The sequence below is a fragment of the Agelaius tricolor genome, unplaced genomic scaffold, assembly GCF_023055355.1.
Source record: "Agelaius tricolor isolate 1412-34295 unplaced genomic scaffold, bAgeTri1.0.p SCAF_5, whole genome shotgun sequence".
NCBI classification, from domain to species: domain Eukaryota; kingdom Metazoa; phylum Chordata; class Aves; order Passeriformes; family Icteridae; genus Agelaius; species Agelaius tricolor.
In genome coordinates, this window is record NW_027269265.1 from 24,818,619 (window position 1) to 24,840,040 (window position 21,422).

The 21,422-nt window shown below is 36.2% G+C and overlaps 1 protein-coding gene across 3 annotated transcripts in view; it reads left to right on the plus strand.

Moving 5' to 3' along the window:
• SLC25A21 (solute carrier family 25 member 21) overlaps positions 1-21,422 on the plus strand; it is a 232,009-nt gene that overhangs the window by 171,919 nt on the left and 38,668 nt on the right. For all 3 annotated transcript variants that reach the window (XM_071426868.1, XM_071426866.1, XM_071426867.1), the window contains one exon: positions 4,885-4,968. In XM_071426868.1, the coding sequence (XP_071282969.1) occupies positions 4,885-4,968 (84 nt within the window). The remainder of the gene's footprint in view (positions 1-4,884; positions 4,969-21,422) is intronic.

Below are 21,422 nucleotides of genomic sequence, written 5' to 3' on the forward strand. Positions count from 1 at the left end.
AACACCTGAATAAATGTTTAACTTAACAAATGAAAATATTTTAAAAATAAAATGCAGTTATTTTATTTTATTATAAGTATGTTAACTGTTAAATAATGTATATTTATATAAAACTTCAGACTGTACATTCTTTTATCAACATATATAAGGGTGTGGTAAATACAGTGAGGAGTGTCTGGAATCATGGGAATTACTGAAAGTGCAAAAAAGCTGTACACGTTTTCAGTTTTCCAAAGACTGTACATTTATTTTAAAGTTGTTTTAAAATTCAAGTTGCACAGATATTTTAATTTGTTTTGCTGTTATGCCATGTAATTATCTTCTTTATAGCACCCATATACGTCAGTTCCCAAGGTTATTTGCTCTGGTACTGCACAAACCCCAGCCATGAATGGAAATGTTAGGAGCTGTATTCAAAACCAAGTAGAACGTATGATAAAATCCTACTGAGATATGCAGAGAAGGAAAATACAGCTAAGGCTGCCACTCCTTGGCAAGCACTGCAGCCTGGTATAAAGCTTGGTTCTATGAGTCAGTGTTTTTCTTTCCCTCTGAACTCTGTGGTTGACAAACTAGTCAGCAGTGCTGCATAAAAACAGCAAGAAATTCTGGGATTTATGCACAAGGGTCTTTGCAAACCCAGTGGCAAGAATCTGACAAGTCTGGACTGCTCCATATCACACTGTGGTTGTCCTACATAACTGGGTCTTAAATCTCACTATGTGCTTCAATCTAGATATGAAAATACTGATTTCTTTCTTTTAGATTTTAAGATGGCTAAAACAATGTCAATGTGAATTAGAAATCTTTCTCCAGCCCAGATCAGTAAATAAAATATGGAGGATTTTTAGGTAATGTTGTGGTAAACAGGCTTTAAACACTAAATATCTGGATAATGTAGTAGCAGACGTGCGCAAGAAAACTTTGATGAGATATTCAGCAAACATGAACAAAAAATTTAGCAAATTATAGAGGGATGTGAGAGAATCTTTTTTTTATAAAGAACATGCATCTATTTGTTCTTCTATAGATATTGATTCTATTAGAAGATTACCTAGAGGGCTTTTGCAATAGGAATAGGATCAGAAAAGCATGGTCTGGACTGAGGAGTTTATTGAACTCAGAATGAAATGCTGGCTATTAAAAAACCAACAAGGACTGTGAGTTAGGCATTGGAAACAGATGCATGTGTTTGTGTAGAGTCATTGCTCCACAGCATGATGGATCACTTGTTAAATGATAAGTGGTTCAGAGAAGTGCTGAAAGAACTGAAGCATCTTCTACATTATGGAATTTCAGGCAGAGCCCATTGAGACTTATTGATCAAGGACTGTTATAACCATAAAAAAAAAATGTTCTCTCTCATGCTTGTAAAAGAACAATAATTTAGGTTTATTCTTTTCACAAGTAGAATTTTTAGCATTGATTAGTGTGGGTAAATTAAAATATTTCCCTGGTTTTAGATCATCAGTTTTCAATGCCTTTTGAACAGACCCCAAAACCTCAAATAGTTTTACAGGGTTCCCACTTTTTATAGAGATCCCAAACATGTGTCTTCTGCAGTGAACAGGGAAGGACCCCAATGTTCTCTTCTTAAACATTATCAGGGCACTTTGGTATCTCGTGTAGCTACTGCAAAGGTACTGTTCCTTCAAAGGAGACATGGAAGACCAAGCCCTTTGGACTGTTGCTGCAAGCCAGAAAAAGAAAATGTGATGTCCCTCATGGCACAGGAGACGGATGTAGGAACTGCAAGGGGCCAAGGGGGCAGGCAGTAAATGCCTTGGCTGGTCCCAGGTTGGAAGAGGCAACATGGGCTGCAAAGTGCCTCCCCCAGCTCAGTGAGCGCTGGGAGTGCTCAGCACCACAGCATTCTGCCCAGAAAGCCAAGAAGCAGGAAAATGACAGGGGAGGAAAGTTAGCCTGATGCTCATTTTTAAAGTGATAAAGCTTGCAGGAAACACACAGTGTGTTGGAGTGTCCAGTGACTTCTGACAATTCTTGGATGCTGGTAGTGAGTAGGAGGTCGTCCATCCCAGCCCTGGGAAAGCATTCCTGCACATATGGCTGTTCAGCATGTCACTGAGGGCTGCCTGCCATCACACTTCAAAATTATTAGATCAGAAGTTAGTGCTCCAATGGTATTTAGAGGGGAATTTATCTTTTTTGGTCTAGCAAAAGCTGAAAGGATACAAGGCAGACATCCAACTTTCAAAAATGCATGAAATTCAGTGGTTTTATAGTGCTTTTAGAAAGGAACGGGTTTGAAGCAGAGAAAGCCATTACATATCCCACAGTTGTGTTCATTCCTCTAAACAATCATTAAAAACAGGCCAGGTTGGGGTTTTCTTTTAAGGGAATGCTTTAGCTCTTCTGTGTTATTAAGACTACTAATAGAGGCTGCCACTGCTGTTCCCAGGAAAACCAAACATATTTTTCAGCTCTTCCCTGAGCTTCTTATAACAAGTGCTGGTGATCAATTAGTTAGTTCATTAAAAAGTTACACATGATTTTATTGAGGCAAGCAATTCTGAATCAAAGAACCCAATTCGCAGATCTAGGTTGAAGCACATAATTGGCATGTATTTTAGAATTGCTGTTAAAGCTGTAAAATAGATTTACTAGGGAAGGAATGGATCCAAAAACCCTAAAGGAAAGAATATGTTATTTGTGTGACTCAGTGTAACAAATGGACTCATTTAACACTAAAGTCTTATCTATATTAAAACAAACATGTGAAATAAATGTAAAGCTTCTTTGACTTAACTTCTTTAGCAAGAAGTTATCCTTCATCTGATAAAACATAAATTGCCAACGCGATTATTGCATTTCTTATGCCATTACTTACATTATTGCTATAAAAGACGTATTTTTATTGAATAATTTAAATTTAGTTGAGAAGTTGCCAATGTGTAAGCTGTTAAACAGAATTATATAAATATTTTCACTATGTTGTTGAGATCCACTGTGACTCTGGAATTAAAGCCCCAGCTCAACAAACAGTTTTGCATGCATGATTTAGTGGGGAACCTTACACACATGCAAGTAGGACATTGCTGAGCATTTGCAGGGTGAAAGAGACCAAAGTGCATTATTCAAAGGCTGCTTTAGAAATCGTGGTACTTTTTTGAGTTTACAAGGACACCAAATCTTGAAACTTGAGGAAAAGTGTTTGGGTTAAGAAAATGTTATTTTTAAATACTTTGAGAAAGTATGAGGTGAGTTTTTGCAAGTTTCCTTTAAGAAAAAGAAAGACATTTTTAATTTTGAGCTGAGGTGTATGAACAATCTTAAGTCTTAAATATATTAAAATGTGCATAGCAACTAGGTTCTGTTATAATTTGGATTGCTTGACTGCCACAATGTAAAAGCTTCTGTAGCTGGTATTGCTGTTGGACTATGCTGATGGCATTGAGGCTTTTTTTTTCAACTATTAGCCTTCCCAAGGGATCTTTTCAGACAAAATGTTATGCACCAGCTCTTATTTGAGTGTAAGCCTCTTGAATAGCATTCTTCTTTCTGCCAACTTGGCAGCAAGTTCTTGTGCTAATAAAAGAGGTTACCCCAGATAGAGATCCCAGATGTGCCTGAACTACTTTTATTAGGACTATGGAGGGACTCAGTGTTTCCTTCTGACTGTTTTAAAAAAGGTGTGGGCTTGCCTTCATAATTGCCCAAAGAATTGCATCACTTGAATTTTTTTCCTCAAATTGAAGAAAATTTTAGCTGTGTTAGCACAGAAATACTGATGTTCAAAACAATGAATGCCTTTTGCCACAAAGCAAATGTTGACTTGACCTTACTGAATTCTGTGAGAGAGGAGAAAATTGCTGCTTAACCTTGAGTTAAAAATGCCTTGATTCGTTATCTCAGTTAAATGAGATCCAGTATCGTGATCAGAATGAGTAACAATTGATGTTTCTCAGAACAGCAGTGTACCTGTGACAAGTGGTGTACTTGACTGTAATATGAATTAGTCCTTGAAACCAGAAATAAAACCAGTATAATGATTGCCTGATGTAGGGCTATTTTACACTGGCATTGCCAACAGCAATATTCTTTTTATTGTTTAGTGCTATTTGGTAATCAGCAGTTTAAAAAGAAGTTATGTTGCTAAAAATTAATCTAAATATTTCCATTCTATTTACTTGAATGTGCCAGCTGCAGTTTTTAAACTGAAAGAAATAGGATCCTCTATCTGAGATACTTAGTAAAATAATATAGTGTGTTAAATCACTGTTGCTATCCATAAATCATAACAATAAGAAGTTTACAATCTTAAATCATAATCTTGATTTTCCTTTCAAGGCCACAAGCTTCATGTTGAAATTTTTATTGTTGTCAAAATTTGAATAGAGAAAATAAGGTTTCAATTAGAATAATTCATTGCTTGCTTTTATTGTTCATCTTATTATTGAATTATGAAAAATGAATGGTTCTCTAATATCTGCTCATGTCTCTGTTTGATTTTTGTTGTAATTGTGTCAGATATAAAAATGAGCAACACACGATAGTATTACATTCCAGATTTTCAAAAGCAGGGTTTGACTCAAACACTCACATTAGTTTCAGTGGGCTTTGGATCAGGCACAGGGTTAACAGCTTATTTTTCAAACAACTAGAAAGAGGTGTAAATGTCAAAGGTGATAGCTATACTGTGAGTTCCATAAACTACAAAAAAAGTTACTACTAAAGCTCTAGTTTTCCTTGGTTTAACAGCTTCTATGAAAACAGTGTTAATAAGTATATCAGGAACAGTATATAATAATGAATCAGAGACATAAAAAAACCCTTTAAAACTCCTTTTATATAATAATTGGAAAGTTAAAAGTGACTTAAAATCCCTGACTTCTCATGCTGTGATGTAAATTGTATTTTTTTTAGGTTCCAAATTCAAAGAGGGAAAACTGATCCAACCAGTTACAAGAGCCTGGGGGACTGTTTTAGGACTATTTTCCAACGAGAGGGGTAAGAGTATATGTTTTTAAAATTGTCAATTTTATGCAACCTTTCTTAATCACCCATTTTCCAGACATTAGATCCTCTTTATATTCCACTCTTCTTTTTGCAATTGCAAGAATTTGGCAGACATAGTCTTACATAACGAGCACAATTTGAAAAGTCTTGATTAGTCTAAATTAGACTCACAATGCCATTTTTGGTTATTATAATATGTCAAAGAATGCACAGCTGCATCGAGACATTGGTGCAAACCCTGCTTCAGCACTGGAGCAGGATGGCTGCTATTCCAGGGTATTCCAGTGTATTCCAGTATCTTCACTCGTGTGTCGTCCTGGTTTAGTAAGCAGCTTGGGCTGAGTGTATCACCTGTTTACAAGCTCTGATGAAATGGAATTCCCAGTTACCTGTGGGAGACAATGTTTTCAGGACCTGTGTAAGCAAAATTCCACGGCTTTTCAGTTTGACAGAATATGGCAAAAACAGGTATGTTCATCAGTTACTTGAATCATACTTGAATCATATCATAAGGTACTGCTGCTCTAAGCCTGAGCTCTTCTAAGGGACTTGGGTTCTGATCCAGAAAGGCATTTAAATATAGGCTTAATTTTATGAGCAGTCCAGTTAAAGCCAGTGAATGTAATGGGATCAATCATATGCTTAAAGTTAAGCCTGTTATCCACAGGAGATCTTTGGAAGCTAGCCTTTAATCAAGGTAACTCTAATTAGTAAAACCCAGCTTTGAGTAGCTGGCAGGCTTTCCATAGACTTTTTTAATACCATAGCAACCCAATTTTTTTTTTATCCATGTATCACAGCATCAATTTGTTTGGAAAAGACCTCTGGATCATGAGTCCAACTTAAATATTCATCAAAATGGAACTGCTCCTGTATATAGTGGCACAGATGCTGGGTATGGAGGCAGCATAGGTGCAGTGAGACATTGACTTCTTGCATCCACAAGCTGCACTGGAAAAACAGAGGTGAGATGAGCAGTGAAAATTAATAACTAGACCAGTTATGTTTCTTGCAGTGAGATTTAGCTAAGCTAAACTACCTAAGCACATCCATATAGAACCGGATGGTTTGAAATGAGAAAGTAGGGACATACAAAGAAGTTTCATTATGATGTTGGAAGAAGAAGTTATTGCAGATGCCCTTATTAGTTGCAAATTCATTTTTGTTGAGAAATTAATGTTATGTTTTTTCACTACAAAAGACATTAAAAAGTTAAAAGCTGAAAAGATTCCACACAAATGATAATCTGTGGCTTCTGAGTTTTTCTAGGCTGAGTTAACATTAACTTGTATTGCTCCTTGAAAGAAAACTATTGAGGTATTAATATTTATGATAATGTAGAACTATTTTTAAATAGAAAACTAGTTTCAATATTTAAGTCAGTGAGTATGAAAACAGTGTTTATCTCATCCCAATTCACTAGTATTTTTCATATCTGGAGAAAGAGTCTAAATCAAGAGACACTTTCCAAGATAATTCACTATTTTTTTCATTCATTGGTTTTTTCCTATGGAACTCTTTTGCCCTGATACTGGAAATAAACCAGAATATATTTAATGTTTGTAGCAAGTCATGAATCTGTGAGCAGGAAAAATAAGATGATTACATGAAAATATTATATATTTAAATCACAGTTTAGCAATGGATTAGATCAAATTTCTATTGGGCAAGAGCTAATACAGCGTTTGACTTGTCTGTTTCAAAAGCAGTCAATACTCAATTCAAGCAGTCAATACAAGCAGTCAAAAAGCAGATGTCATGAGTACCTGTTTTTCTCCAGAAAGATAGACAGAGGCAGAAATTCACATTGAAAGACATCAGTAGTAAGCACTAGGAAAAAGAATGAGATAAAAAATCTCAGATGAATTATAATGTTAAATTTCAGATAAAAATAAGAAAAGAAATCAGTTAATCCTGAAAAACCTGTATGACTCCATGAGTCTTTCATTCCTGTCTTCACAAGTTGTCTGGTTTTCTGGAGCATGGTGATTACAACAGCTGTGAAGGAAGTGATGGTGGAATGTGAATTATTTTACTTTGTGGAAACCTTTAATCCTGATAACCCATTCCTCATGGGACCACAAAAATATGCAGAAGAGAGCCCCAAGAAAGGGCTTCACATTTAGATACTAAGCAAACAAAATCAGTTTATGAGGTATTCAGACTCAGGTGTGTAACTCTGTGAGTAGGGTATAAGAAACTCATTTATGCCCCATGTTTATTTCATATTGGCAATAGGAAACACCCCCAATGGTGTGTGGCATTTTCTGAAAATATCTAAATATCTTAATCTATAAAGAGTTCAGGCATAAACTAAAGTGGAAAGAACTAAATTAAACAAATAAGGGTTTAGGCCTCTTTCTCCAGCACTCTGAATTCCCTTTTGGAGCTGTGATTTTATGTCAAATTGACTAAAAAACCCCTAACTAAATAAAGAAACACACTGGTAAAAGAAGTGTTACTAATGGCCTGTCCCTGAAAATGTTTACATTTGGGAATATTGCTTATGCTGATTTGTACTTAAATTTTTCAGTAGTAGCAACTAAGGTAAGCCAAAATGTCAAAGCCCAGTTCAGGTGAGGCACTTCATTGTGCCTTAATTTTTTGACCTTGTTATGTTGAGGTTAAGTATGCAGAGTCAGCCTAGGAATTTTTTATTTTTATGAACACATATGCAAATGATTCATTTGCTGCAGTGGCTCTTAATGAAAATCAACCAGTACTATATTGCTACAGTATCACTGGAGCAATCTGGTGATTTCATGGAAAGCTTCATCACAAATAACTGCCAGAATTCTTTAACCATCCCTCTGATTTTGTCCTCATTACAACGAAAAGAAGAGAGGAAATAATTGTCTAATCACTAACAGAACACTGTCCATTTCAAAGAATCAGAAAACTCATTCATCTTTACAAAACACTAGAAATCTTTGAACAAAACAAAACAAACAAACAACAACCAAACAAACAAAAGTAAAACAAACAAACCCCAAAACAAAAAACCAACCAAACAAAAAAAACCAACAGGAAGTTCTACAAAAACTCCCTTCCCCCAAACTTTGAGTATCTCTTTAACTGGAAATACATTTTCTTCATGGGGAATTAAATTCTTCAAAGGAGGATCCATCCCTTGAACTCTTTTCTTGTCTTACAAGAAAATGGGAGCCACAAAACATAAAATTTAATTGAGACTCACTAAACGAAGGCTCAGTTGAGCAGACCATTAAAGGTCACATAACTTTCTTTTAAAGGGAGGCAGAACTATTAACTTCAGGGATTTTGTGAACTTGTTTTGGGAGCATCCAGTCACTACCAATTGCACAGGAGCTGCAGTGGTGGGAATGCTCTCAGGTATGAGCAGCCTCTGCTCAGATGGATTTGCTAGGAGCTGTGCTGTAAAGGTTCTCTGGTTTCACTTATGAGATGATGCATGAATTGACAGATCTTTGACAGTGAGGTAAACCCACCAGGAGCATGTCTGTTTATTGAGGAGTGACAGCTTTATAGCCAACATAAAAATAATCTGATGCTTATTGGGAAAAATGTTTGGATACAGGATTAACTCAAAGCATTAATAGAGAAAACTTTTCATTCTCTGTAGATCCTACAAATAACATTTTAGATTGTGTTAAATGACTGATCTTTACTGCATTTGTACTCACTTGCTTTTTTTGAGATAGTGACTTAAGTTGGAATTTAAAATGTAAGAATAAACCAATGTTCTAGCTGAATGTATATGTTGTATCTATATTAAAGACACATGGTGTTGTGTCTCATATTAAGAATGGAAAATTATGCCCATCTGCATTGTCTTAATCTGCAGTTACAGCATTAAAATGATGGATGCTTTTATTTCAGGTCTGTAAACAACTTTTTATAAACTTGGATTTTCATGGGCTCATAATTTTAACAGTAAATGTTCTGGGTTATAGTTGGGGTTTTTTGGGACACTCAGTCAAGAAACCTGTTACTTTCTCATTTGTTAACTTGCCTGAAATAGGAAGGGTAGTAGTGTTCTGTATTCCAGTTTTATAATTCAACATTTCAATAAGTTACAGTTTAAAGTGCTTGTTAGCCTTTCTTAGAGCTAGATGGTCCTGGGAAATTGCAAAACACAATTGTCATTAATTTGAGACTTCACTACTTCTGCTGAGTTATTTGATTATTTATGTTTAATTTGCTTTGGGAAGGAGCAATTACCTCCACATTTACACAGTCCAATAGCTTTATAATTATTCCTATCTTGTTCTCAGCACCACCTTACCTCTCTTGTACCTATAATTGTCTGTATGACCACACACACCTTTTTTTTAATAAGCAGCACTCTGAGTCATCCGTTAATGGGGTTATAAACCTGCACAGAACTTGTCAGCTATGGGTGGAGTATGTGGGAGAACAGCCAAGACTAAGCAGGAGCTGGATGAGTGCAGAGTCATCAGCAAACATGCAGAAGCTGGAGGGCTCCTGCTTGGTGTGATATCAGCGATGATGCATCAATTAAGGAATTTGTTAGCACTCTCCTTTGTCTTGCCTTGTGTGTCATGGTAACAAGTGTTGGAGAGACTGCAGCAGTGCTCTTGAGGCCTGGCTTTCCCACCTGACTTCAGAAGACACTCTGCTGCTGCTAGATGCCAGCAGGTCAGGGAAGGAGACTGGCAGAGCTGGCAGCCATGCAGGCAAACACCAGTCTCTGGCACTCACCAACATCATCACTGACCATTCCTGCCCCCAAATAAGGGTTGCACAGGATACAAATACTGAAATTTCCAGCCAGGTAGGCATGACATTGTCAGTCGTGCCAAAAATCCCTTTTCCCAGTGTGCATTTATAAAGGAGAGATTAATTTCAGCTTCCTAGAGGCATAAATTCTTGTGGTATCGAAAGACCAGACTTAAGGGTCTGCTTTCAGTGCTCTGAGGGAAGAAGAACTTGTAGATTAAGATGTTATTTCCCACACACAAAGAGCTATCTGCCCCACTCCTTAGTTTCTCGTTAGCACTTCAGACCAGGAGGAGCAGAAATGAACTTGGACCCATGACTGCCTGCTACATTCAAGAATCTTATTTCTTAGTAGAGACTCACCTACACTGACAGTTTCAGAAACTGTGATCTTGCAAACTGAAGCACAGATACCTTTTCTGCCTCCTCTTCAGCAACAGTAACTTCAATCTGAGCACTGAGGAAAGTCTGCTAGCATTTGTACTTCAAGAGAAGAAAAATCTATATATAGATCCATCTCTCTTCAAGTCCTACTGGCCTGTCTCACACTTACAGGCTCTTAAGACTTGTACCAGCCTTGCTAAAGTGAGCCTGAAGATAGTAAAAAAAAAAAAAAAAAAAAATTACTACACCACCAAAATGTCTATCTGTATATTTCCTGATGCATCCACATAGTTAATAGTATGTTGCTAATTTTTCTTCTTTTCTTCTGTCATGTTGTAGAATTATTCTATGGATTACATTATTCTACACTGGCATCTTCTTGCCATACTATTGTGTTTATTGCAGACTTCACTAAAAACCTGTACTTTAGAGTATCAGAAATAATTACCACATTCCTTTGTGAAATAATATAATCCAAAATGTAAAGTGTCAATTGAGTTCTATAAAAATTGTTGAATTGAGAATTCTAATTAAAGAAAAACAATGCGTTAGCATAGACTAGGTGTCCCACAATCAAAGAATTTCAGAATTTCTCCTAGCTAATTAGTAAGAGTTGCTTCTTCATAGTCCACAACGTATATATTTAGAGTGATAGATCTTCTTTCCCTAAAACTGTTCTTATGCCAATTACTGTCACTTTACCCCTTGGTCTACATGGACCTATGTGCAATATCTGGTCTTACTGTTTTCAGTTTCATTTCCTTGTCTCTATTTTATCTGCACTTGTGTCTTAAAACCAGAAATTTTATTCTTACTCTGAATGGGTTCTGAGACATAAAATTTAAATTATGGTATAGCCTTGAATATAGTAATCATAAAGACTACTTTCGAGATTAAAGGAATGCATAAAATTTGACTGTCAGAATTTCCATGATCATTTACTTTAACATATTGATTTATATTATACTTAAAAGGTTTTAGATCAAATATGACCACAAAGAAGACATCTTTTGTGTATTTATGTGAAGGTGATGTGCACTAGGCTTTCTTTTGTATATAACCAATTCTTAATCCAGTGCCAACAATTCTAAGTGGCTGGATGCTTTTGCAACACTAGTGAGTCACAAAATAAAGATGATAGTTGTTCTTTTAACCAATGGGTCTCAAAACACTTCACAGAAGAAGGAAGTACCATTATCTCAAATGTACAGATGGGCATATTGATTTGTAAAGTGAGTCAAGTAGAGTCAAGTAGACCTGGATTGGAGTATGCCCACGGGTGGTTCTCACAGAGCAGCCTGATAACATGTTGCTTATTTGGCCCCTTGTAGCACCTTAATATCAAAGCTCTGAGGAACACGTGTTGGACACAAAATTTCATTATTTCATACAGGTTCAGTATCAATAATTGAGTGGTTTTCTGGAGACTTAATCAGCAGCTCATTTTATGAAGTAGCTGCCTGAGAGCAGCCATGGATGTAGTGGCAGGTTCAGGCCTGAAGCTGGATCTCCTGAGTGCAAGGCGAGCTCCCTGCTCCACAGCCCGGACTGTCTCCAGAGTCAGCAGTGTTTACTGATGTTACTGTCATGAGGTTTTCATCATCCCATTCAGGCAAGAATTCTCTGCTCCTGACTGGAGGTTCCCTACCCCCATCTTCATATGTTAACACTTGAAAACATAAAAAAATGGCTTTGGAATGTGAAAAACTTTATGTGTGTAGCTGTCTGAAATACACTGAAGTTATGGTGGTGTAACTAAGGGCAGCATTTGACTAACCACATTTTTATTACTGACAGACACACATTTTACTTGCAAAATTTAATCTGGTATATATGGCAACGCAGTAAACAAGAACACTCTTTTAAAGAGAATAATTTCTGAGAATCATGTGCTTTAAAGATGAAACACACGCTTATTTATTTCCCATAGGAACAAAACACAATAAAATTGTGCAAATCTTAAAAGCATCTTAGAAGTAAACAGGCCAGACATTAACTGGCATTAGTTGTTTTCATTTGCTAATGCCACTTGAGGTACACTCACACTGGGTGTAGGATCTTCATTTTGTAAAGGTTCAAGTTGTTGTATTTTTTTTCAAGTATTTTCATAATCGTATAGTTTTAGCCTTAAAGAAATGATTTCTCACATGTCTTGTTTTCTAATACTATAATATATATAGAAATCATTATAACATTAGTATTTATAGCAGTAGCTCCCTGGAATCATATGACTGCATCATAAGATGCTTATGTTAAAGAAGTAAAAAGATAACTACAAGAATTGTTTCAGTCCCTTTTAATCTATCTACTCAGAAGGTCAATGTAATTAAATTGTTTAATCCTTATTATCTTAACATTCAAGGATATTTGTCATTTTGCCACATTAGGTTCCTGATGGTTTCAAACATCTTGTTTAAATAGATCAGTGTGATAATTGTGCCTATAATAAACCTTCTATTAGATCTAGTATGTAGAAAACACCATAGTGTGCTTTATCATCAAATTCACTGAATGTGTTTAAGTTCTCTGAAAGTGAAGAATTTGTCTGCCAAATTTGGTAGCCCAGGAAAATGGCCATGAATTTCCTCTGCTTCAGTAGCTGGCTCAGTGTGAAAGACTGCCGCGTTTCAAGGGGTGAGCTGCTAGGACATTCCGGGGTGCTCCAAGCAGGGCTTTGCTCCTGGCACCCTGATGGAGACATTTCTGCCTGGCACTGTTCCCCTCACTTCAGGCAGGGACATGGTGCTGCCTCTGAGCCCTGAAACCTGCGTGCCTCGGTGCCGCTGAGCTGGGAGCCACCTAGAGTTAGAAAAGTGGGAAGAGCTCGTACAGGCTGTGCCGTGCGTGTTGTCCCCCTCCACGGCTTCCTTGGCTCCCCTAGGGCTGTATGAAAATTCCAGCTAGCGAGAATTTTTCAGGCTAGGAACCAAGGAACCAAGTCCTCTCAGAGTTTAGTTACAGCCAGGGCTGCATATCCCCTGAACAAAGATTTCAGGAATTACTGTTAAATGGCAAATTAAGCTTAAGCCATACTTTTGGATCATGCTGCTTTTTTGGGGATCTGTCCCTAAAAATCTTGCTTGTTCTGATATGATATCTCTTAAGTGCCGTTAAGTGTCCAGAACTGAAACCTGTATTTAAAACATGAGAAACTGATTCAAACCAGGATGGAGAGATGGGGGGGACTGTGTCTCAAATCTGAGCTGAGGCAAGGCTGTCATGCCCAGTTACAGGCAGATAAAAAAATCTGAAATCTATCTGAAAACTCTTTCTTACCAAAGGAAAAAAGCTCTGAAATTTGATGATTGTCAGTAGTCAACTCCAAGAATTAGCTATTTTTCAGTTATGTAAATCTAGCCATTGCATTAAACATGTCATAAACACGGTAGAGGAGGCATCATGAGGTGCAAAATTAATTGCAGGTACGTGATGTGTTTCTTTAAAAGTCAAGTAGTTATTTACTTCTCTGTAATTTGGGCTTCTGTTAGCTATTATTTGATAACCTCTTCTTTAAAATAAAAATTCCACTGTATGAAGGAAAAAAAAAGTGACCACAGAACAGATAAATCATTTTTATGTCCTTAGAACAGCTGACTTCACACTTTTATTACATTGTTTGAAATAGCATCTTTTCATCTGGAAGGAATCAGTTTAAAATGTGATTGTCAACACAACAAAACCAGCTTTCTGTTTAAAATGGCTGCTTGTGAAGCTTAGAACTACACTTTTGCCAGGATTTTCTTTACAGACTTTAGTTACTAGAACCAAGAGATTTTAGATGGGATGTTCACAGGAAATACCTGGCAGACAGCATAAAATGCAAAGTAAAGCATTTTTATTTTAGTTGTAGAAGCATGCCTGTGAAAATGAGCAACAGTGTTTTAGGTCAAAAGCTTTGTTTTTCAAATAAAAGTTTCTAAGCTGTAGTTTGAAGTGGGTGAGAGAAAAAGTTCTCATTAATTTTTTTGTGTCCTGACCTAAGTAACCAAACCATGTACACTTAGCATATTTCTTAGACTATATCTCATACTTATTTATAATGGCACTATTATATCTCTGTCTAATCTGAGTGTCTTTACCTCATTTAAATTCATTTCTTTACTGGCTATGTCTGAAAACACAGCTTTGTCTCTTTTATACCAATCCTTTTAATTACTATAGTCCACAATTTTTTATTTGTATGTAACTTAGATAGATTTGAACAACTAAAATTTTTACATCTGTAAAAATGCAGATCAAGATTCTATGCCACATCAAGTACTTTATTCAGTGATAAAACATTTTCACTTCAGAAATAACTGAGCTCTTTACATTATATACATTTGCTCGTTATTTTAACTGTAAATGACAAAGCTGTAGTAAGACTATGACAAACTATTGGATTAAGTAGAATTTTTTCAATAATCATAGTTTTCTTATTTTCAAGGTAGATTAACTGCATATTACTTACAATAGTTTTAGCAACAATTTTGTATTATTAAAAGTGGAGGTCTCTTCAATTTTTTTCCTAGTAAATTACTTTGTTTTCTTTTTTAATGTTGGAAGTTAAAATGCATTATATGAGAAACTTCTAAAATACATCTTTGTTAGGAAGGCAGTCTTTTTGTTGTTGAGCCATAGAGCTGCCATGGCAGCAGTAACTGCTGGGTAAGCTGATCATTCATCCCTGACACCACCACCAGCCCCTCTTCTCTTTGCAATGTTCTTCACCCAAACTGAAGTCTTCCTGTATATCATGCTTCACATTCTGAAAGAAATTTAGTAATCCAGATGTTGAGATTATCCATGCTTAACCATAAATATTCCTCCAAAACAGTGTGCCAAATCAAAATAAAAAGGCAATGTAAATAATTACGAATATTTGACAGCTACATAGATTTTCCATGGAATGCATCTTAAATAAAACAAGATTAAATGGAATTAGCATGTAGTATGGAAATATTTTAGAAGAGTGTGTTTCTGTATAATGCTAACTCATAGTTCAGGGCACATTGCATTCCATATGACTCAGAGAATCGAACTGTGAAAAATAAATAGTTTATTTTGCTTGTTATGTTATTGGCCTCGTCAAAGAAAATAAAATTCTAAATACATATGAGGTTGGGGTTTTTTCAGTTTTCATGTTCTTTGCTTATGCAACTTACGGCATGCTGTGGTTTCTTTAGCCTATAAATATCAATACTAGCTTTAATGCAATAAAAATAGTTTTATTTCATTCCAAAACTGTCTACATCAAGTGTAGTGTATGTCTAACACGCTGCATCTCCTTGCAGGAATGCATGCATATAAGCCCAGATAAAGTGCACCATTGCATTCTGTCTATCCAGCTGGAGAGCTGCTTTCACTGTGAGCCAGCAGGCACTTCAGAGTCAATTTCTGAAGTTTTCAAGCAGCATATGAGGCAGTAATTCTGACCGAAGCATTGGCTCCAGTTATGAATACAAGCTCAATTCTGATGGGTTTTTTTATATCGCTTGCCTTCAGTGTTCGTCTATTTTTGTGTAGTTTAGCTCTGCCTGAACTTGTATACGTGCTGTTTTGTAGCTGACTATCATACACTGGTTGTCTCAAAAAAACAGAATGATTTTTTAGGGTTTATTTCATTCTGAAAAATTGAACTTTTCTATAGTAAATAAACACCTCTGAAGCATAGGAATTAGGTAGCCAAACCCTATACTTCCCTTCACTGTTCTCTGTAGAGTTAAACTCTGTGGCTGGGATAAATGCTTCTACAATCCTGCTGCCTCCTTATCTAGATAGGAGCTCAGACCACTTACCATTAAAACATTTATTAATTAAACTATTTTTTTGTAATTTTAATCCCACACAAACTAACTTTATATCCTGACTTAAGAAATTAATTTTGATAAATGTACCTTCTTTAATTTGTAAAACCCTTATTGCAACAAATTATATATTCCATTTATGTCTTAATTCAACTATTTTTCTGTATAAAATACTTCATAAAAATGTCTTAGGTATTTTAAGAGCTGATTTTCTGCACTACATTTATTGGAAATATCATCTAACTTCAATCTGATTTACCATTTAGTATATAGATAGTATTTATTCTTTTGATTGCTACTGTGATTTAGACGACTAAATCTGGCCTAATTTTTGTGGATAAAAGTGAATTACTAGCTAGTCAGCATTTCAGCTTTTGTTTTAAAATATTCTCACATATATGTCTCTGTGTTTGAAAATGCAAAATTGTATAAAAATACTTCATCTCATTTTTTTCATACTTCCTTAATAAATGGGTAATTTAATTTAAGCATCAAATTCACTTAGGTTTTCTTTAAGAAGTATGTAAAAGGGCAAGCCAAAACTTTCAGTTACATTTTAAAAGCTGCTGTGCAAATTAAAAGGAAATTAAAAGGAAAAATAAAATATCTCTGACCACTCATGTTGATAGTTGCAAGTAATTAATAACTTTCAAAGCTGTAATATAACAACAAGAAAAATGAGTGTATTTTTGCACAAATAGCAATTTTCTTCTACATTCTTCAAAATTCTATAATTATAATTTTATCTAGTGTTACATAAAGAAAAAGGGTAAATGTCAATTCAATATGTTCCTGAAAACAGTTGTATTGGTTTAAAAGGTGAAAACTTGGCTATCGAGCAGTTTAATATAGGGAAAGTTGCAAAATGCTAGGAATCAGTGGCAGGAAAGTTTTCTTAGCATCCTGTTTGGGAAAATGCAGGTTTTAAAGTAGGTCTTTCTAAGCTACTGTGAGGGAATGCTTGGAATTTTGTCTTTCTACCGAAAAGGATTGGTTTTCCCTTGATTGTCATCAGTTTGCTAGGTTGTCCTGCTATTTAAGCTATTAAAGACTGGTGTGCTGCTTGGTCTCAGGTGATCCATAAAAAGGAATGAAGCCTTGGGAAGGTAAACCACCACCAGACTGGCTTGGTGTATCAGCCTTCCATGACGGAAGGTCTTTGTTGAGAATTGTTGGCAATTCCAGCAGTTTCCAACCGAAGATAAGAGCCAGCGTTCTCAGATAATGCCCTCGATCACACACCTGATGACAGACTCCTGCATGCAAGTTTTTTCAGGTGCTATGTTTGCTCAGTAATCCTTCAGTGCCAATCTTTTCTAAATGGTGAGCAGCTCCCGTCAGTAATGGACATCAGCCATTAGGCTCGTAATATTTGTCATAGATCAGGTTACAGCTTTGTTACTGCACTGTGATGAATGGATGCTGTTATGCTCAAAGAAAATAAGTGCTATAAATTTAGCAGTCAGTACTAAGTGAGCTGGTACTTTAGGGGCCTGATTCGCATCCTTCTGAAGTCAGTGGAAACTATTCTGTTGGCTAAAGCCTTTATAGCAATTTTTTTTCCCTTTTAAGGAGCACAGCCCAGGGCTGCCATTAAGATACAGTTCCTCCTTCCTTACTATATGCAAGTTTACACCTAAACAGTAATTTTATGGGAACTCTTGCTTTACCTGTGATTAATGCTGATTTTCTGTGCAAATATTTGGATTAAATGTGGAAGCATAAAGAGAATTGACCACAGGACTTGAAAGATCACTCATGAGCTAATCAGAAATGAGATCGAAGGGCTCAGAACTTCATACAGTATTTCTTAAAGATTTTTTTTTCGGGATCATCCCAGTAATTCCTACACCAGGTTTTGAACCTTGTGCTCTGATTTATAGCTTTCTTTGCTTGTTGGCATTATTCTGGAAGCTTCTCTGAATGAAGATGAAGTTTAAAAATTATTAAGGACAATAGAATTGGTCTGTGGCCAAAGTCTGAATTGTATTTCATGCTTTTTGCAAATGTTTAGGAAAGTTCAGATAGTACCCAAACAATTTCTAATTCATTAAAATAATTTCTGGTGACATCAAGGTGATGAATTTTCTTTTTATATTCTAGGGTATAGGAATATAGGCATACATATGAAAAATAAGGCACAGTTTTAAGGTGTAAGCCATAAAAGCATTACACTTTGTTTGTTACCAGCCTGGTGTGGACGACAATTGAAGCTGTGTAGGGGCTACTAAAATACTCACATCCCTGAAAGTTCTGCATAACTTTTTAGTTACTGGCTAGAATGTTTGCTATAGCAACTCCACTTTCAAATGACCTAACAGATATCCTGCTCCTGGGAGAGGAACTATCATTTTACTATAAGATATATGGCAGTATGTTAAATGCTTAATTGTTTATGCTTATTTTTACTTTAAAATTGATCCCCTCAAGTTCAACCTGTAATGGCTATACAGACCTTATTTTCATACTCTAGCTAGTGGCAGTATTACATAAAGATTTATTCTTTCCCATTGCTTTGTAAATGTTAGTGCCCTCATTTGTGCTTCCAGTGAGATGACAAAAATCAGATATAGAAAGGAAAACGGGTATAAATATATCAAAAAATGTAAGAAGAGAAGGGTCAATAGTAGAAATACACTAAAACTTGTACATCTTGGTGTGTTAATGCTGAGATACTTCCTAAATGAAATGCATTCTTAGGGAGTATTTGATAGAGAAGGGGTCTGGGGAACTGTGGAAGTAAGAAGAGCAAAAAGAGAAGGAAAGAATTCTGTACCAAAAGATTACACAAATATATCCTTGTTGCTGTATGTAAGCAATAGTATTTGGTTTTCAATTTCAAGAGAGCGAATTTGAATGCAAACTAAATTGTGCAGATCCTGGTTCTTATTGCTTAGACTATACAAATGCTCAAACACTCCACTTTAAAAAAACAAACAAAAAAAAAAAAAAATCCAGGATTTTTGAGCAGTATAATCTGCTGCTGCTTGCCTGCTCCTCAGAACCTTCTTTGATTCCTTTTGTACCAGGTAAGTAACTTAATTCAAAATGAAGCTCACGTTGCCTTCCTGAGCAGAGCATGTAAATTTGCTTCTGTCCTGCTGGGTGATCATTATATATAGTCTACAGTGCCGTGGGCTCTATATAAACATTTCACTGTTTCCACATTCATTAGTGACCTGCAAATTTACAGATTGTTTACCAAGTTTTTCTGCACTACCTCTCTAAGGTTTTTCTGGCATATTACCTAAGCCTGTGTTTAAGACATTATATTAAATTACACACTTCTTAATTTTACAGTTGCCCTAAGTTTTAAGATGTTCAGCAAGAGAAGCAGAATTTAGACACCTGTAATTCTGTCATATGTGTGGATTGTGACAACAGATGTCTAACTGGCATTTCTACAAGTCTATGTGGAAATTGTATAAGATTTGAATTCAGAGAAGACTGTAGAAAGTACCTATAATATATGGGTTAATCACTATCTATTATTCTATTTTTCTTATTTTTTTTAATTGCAGTTCTTTTCATTTGTGAAATCTAGATAGAGTTTTCATTGTCAAAGAAAATGTTCCAGATAGCAATGGTGAAATGTGAGGATGCCTGATAGCATTCCAGCTAGCCTTGGATGTCTACATTTCCTACCTTAACTGATGCATGACCAAAGCTTCTGCTTCTGTGATTCATATGAGACCACTCTATAAACACCTGTGAATGGAAATTCTCTCACAGGAAGAAGTTAATTAAAAAGTGCTTATATATGTGTAACTATAACAGAAACATCCAAATGACACTGCTTGCCCATCACTGAAAAACAGCTGAACTAAGAATTCTGTTAGCCCTCAGGGTTTGCTACTGACTTCATATGTTTGCTTGACAGTATTTCATCAGAAAAGAAACTAAACTAAGCACCTATTTGTGTTTAGCAGAACTTTCTATAACCCTGAGAAGTGTGGGACAGAATCTGCTTTGTCCTTAGAGCCAGCCACAAAGCTTGCTTAGCAGCCTAAGAGAGATCATCATCCTACCCAGAGGACACAAACAATAAAGCTGGCCGGAGTGCTGCAGGGAGGAAGATGTGGTCAGAGCACCACCATGTGTGTCCACAGATCTCCACAAAGTCCTGCCAGGACAGACCCTGAGACAAAGGGCTACATGTTGCAACTTAGAGTGTGGGCACCATGACTGGGAAACTGAAAGAACAGCTACTGTAAAGCCATGAGATTAATTGCTTATGAATAAAGCTGATTATAAAACCAGTCCTGAACAAATACATTTCACTTAAACCAGAACATCTGTACCAATAGTTCTACTGCTCTAAAATCCAATGCTACTATTTTTCTAAATTGTGATTATTCTTTCAGTTGAGAAAAACAGAATTAACACAAATTAAACCGCTCTTTTTGGACCATACCAGAAAACTTGGATTTGATACTGATGAGACCAAAAAAAAAGCCATGTCTGGATAATGACATCATCACCTAAGCCTAAAGCTCTTATTGTAAGAAGGGTCATGCAGTTGTCAGGTGGAGACAACTGGTAGGCTCCATCAATCAACTTGTAAGCATTTCCAGATCATGCCTAAAACACACCCATATGGTTGGGCTCCTCATAAAGTAAGGTTGCATCTGCTACTTTGTTTTTTAGAAACAACAGCCTCTGAAATATATTCTCCTTTATACAATGGCCTAAAGGGCTTGACCAGGAACTCAAGATTTTTACTCCTTCTGAACACAGAGGAATCCAGACCAGGCAGTCCCACTTGCTGGAGTATGGTTTAACCCCCATTTTAAAGCCAGTAAGAGGTGGGGTGTTAAAGCTTCTGTAGCTGCAGTCAAGTGGCTGCTCTGTACACTGTGTCTGAGTTGTGGGGTACCCCATGCTGGGAAGTGTATTCTTTGCAGCACCATGTCTGCTCACAAAACCCAGTTCTCCCCTGCTCATGGGAATTGAGCCTGTGGAGTTTCATCAGCCTGTTCTCACCCATCATAGCAACACATCAGGTGCCTGGGGTTGCACAGCATCCTGAATGAGACTTAGTCCTCACTTCTCTCTGCCAGCAGCCTCCCTGGGAGGAAGCCTGGTCTAAACACCCTAACTTGCTTATACTTATATTTGTGTTTCATTATTGGAAAAAGGACTTCAGACATGTCCAGTAAGAGTGTGATCATGAATGGCTAGAGTGCTCACTGTAAAAGTATTCTATTTATGGGGGAAAAAAATAATAAAAAAAGCATTAAACATTTATTTCATTGTTTATTTATGCTTTTTTCACTGGAAGCTAATCACATTTTTTTCCCAAAAATATTTTGTTTGTTCTGAGTTTTATTTGTTTGGCCATAGAGTTTTGTTAGGCATCTAGATTTTGAAACAGGTATTAGTACTAAGAATATGTATTGGCAGGGATGATAATATCAGTTACAGTGGGATAAATTAAATTTTGCCCTAAGACTATTGAAAGAAAATAAAGAGATTGCTGATTCCTGTGGAAAGGGGAGTTATGCACAAAAGTGAAATTCTGAGAGCTGTTAACAAATAAGGACTGAGGATCAGCTT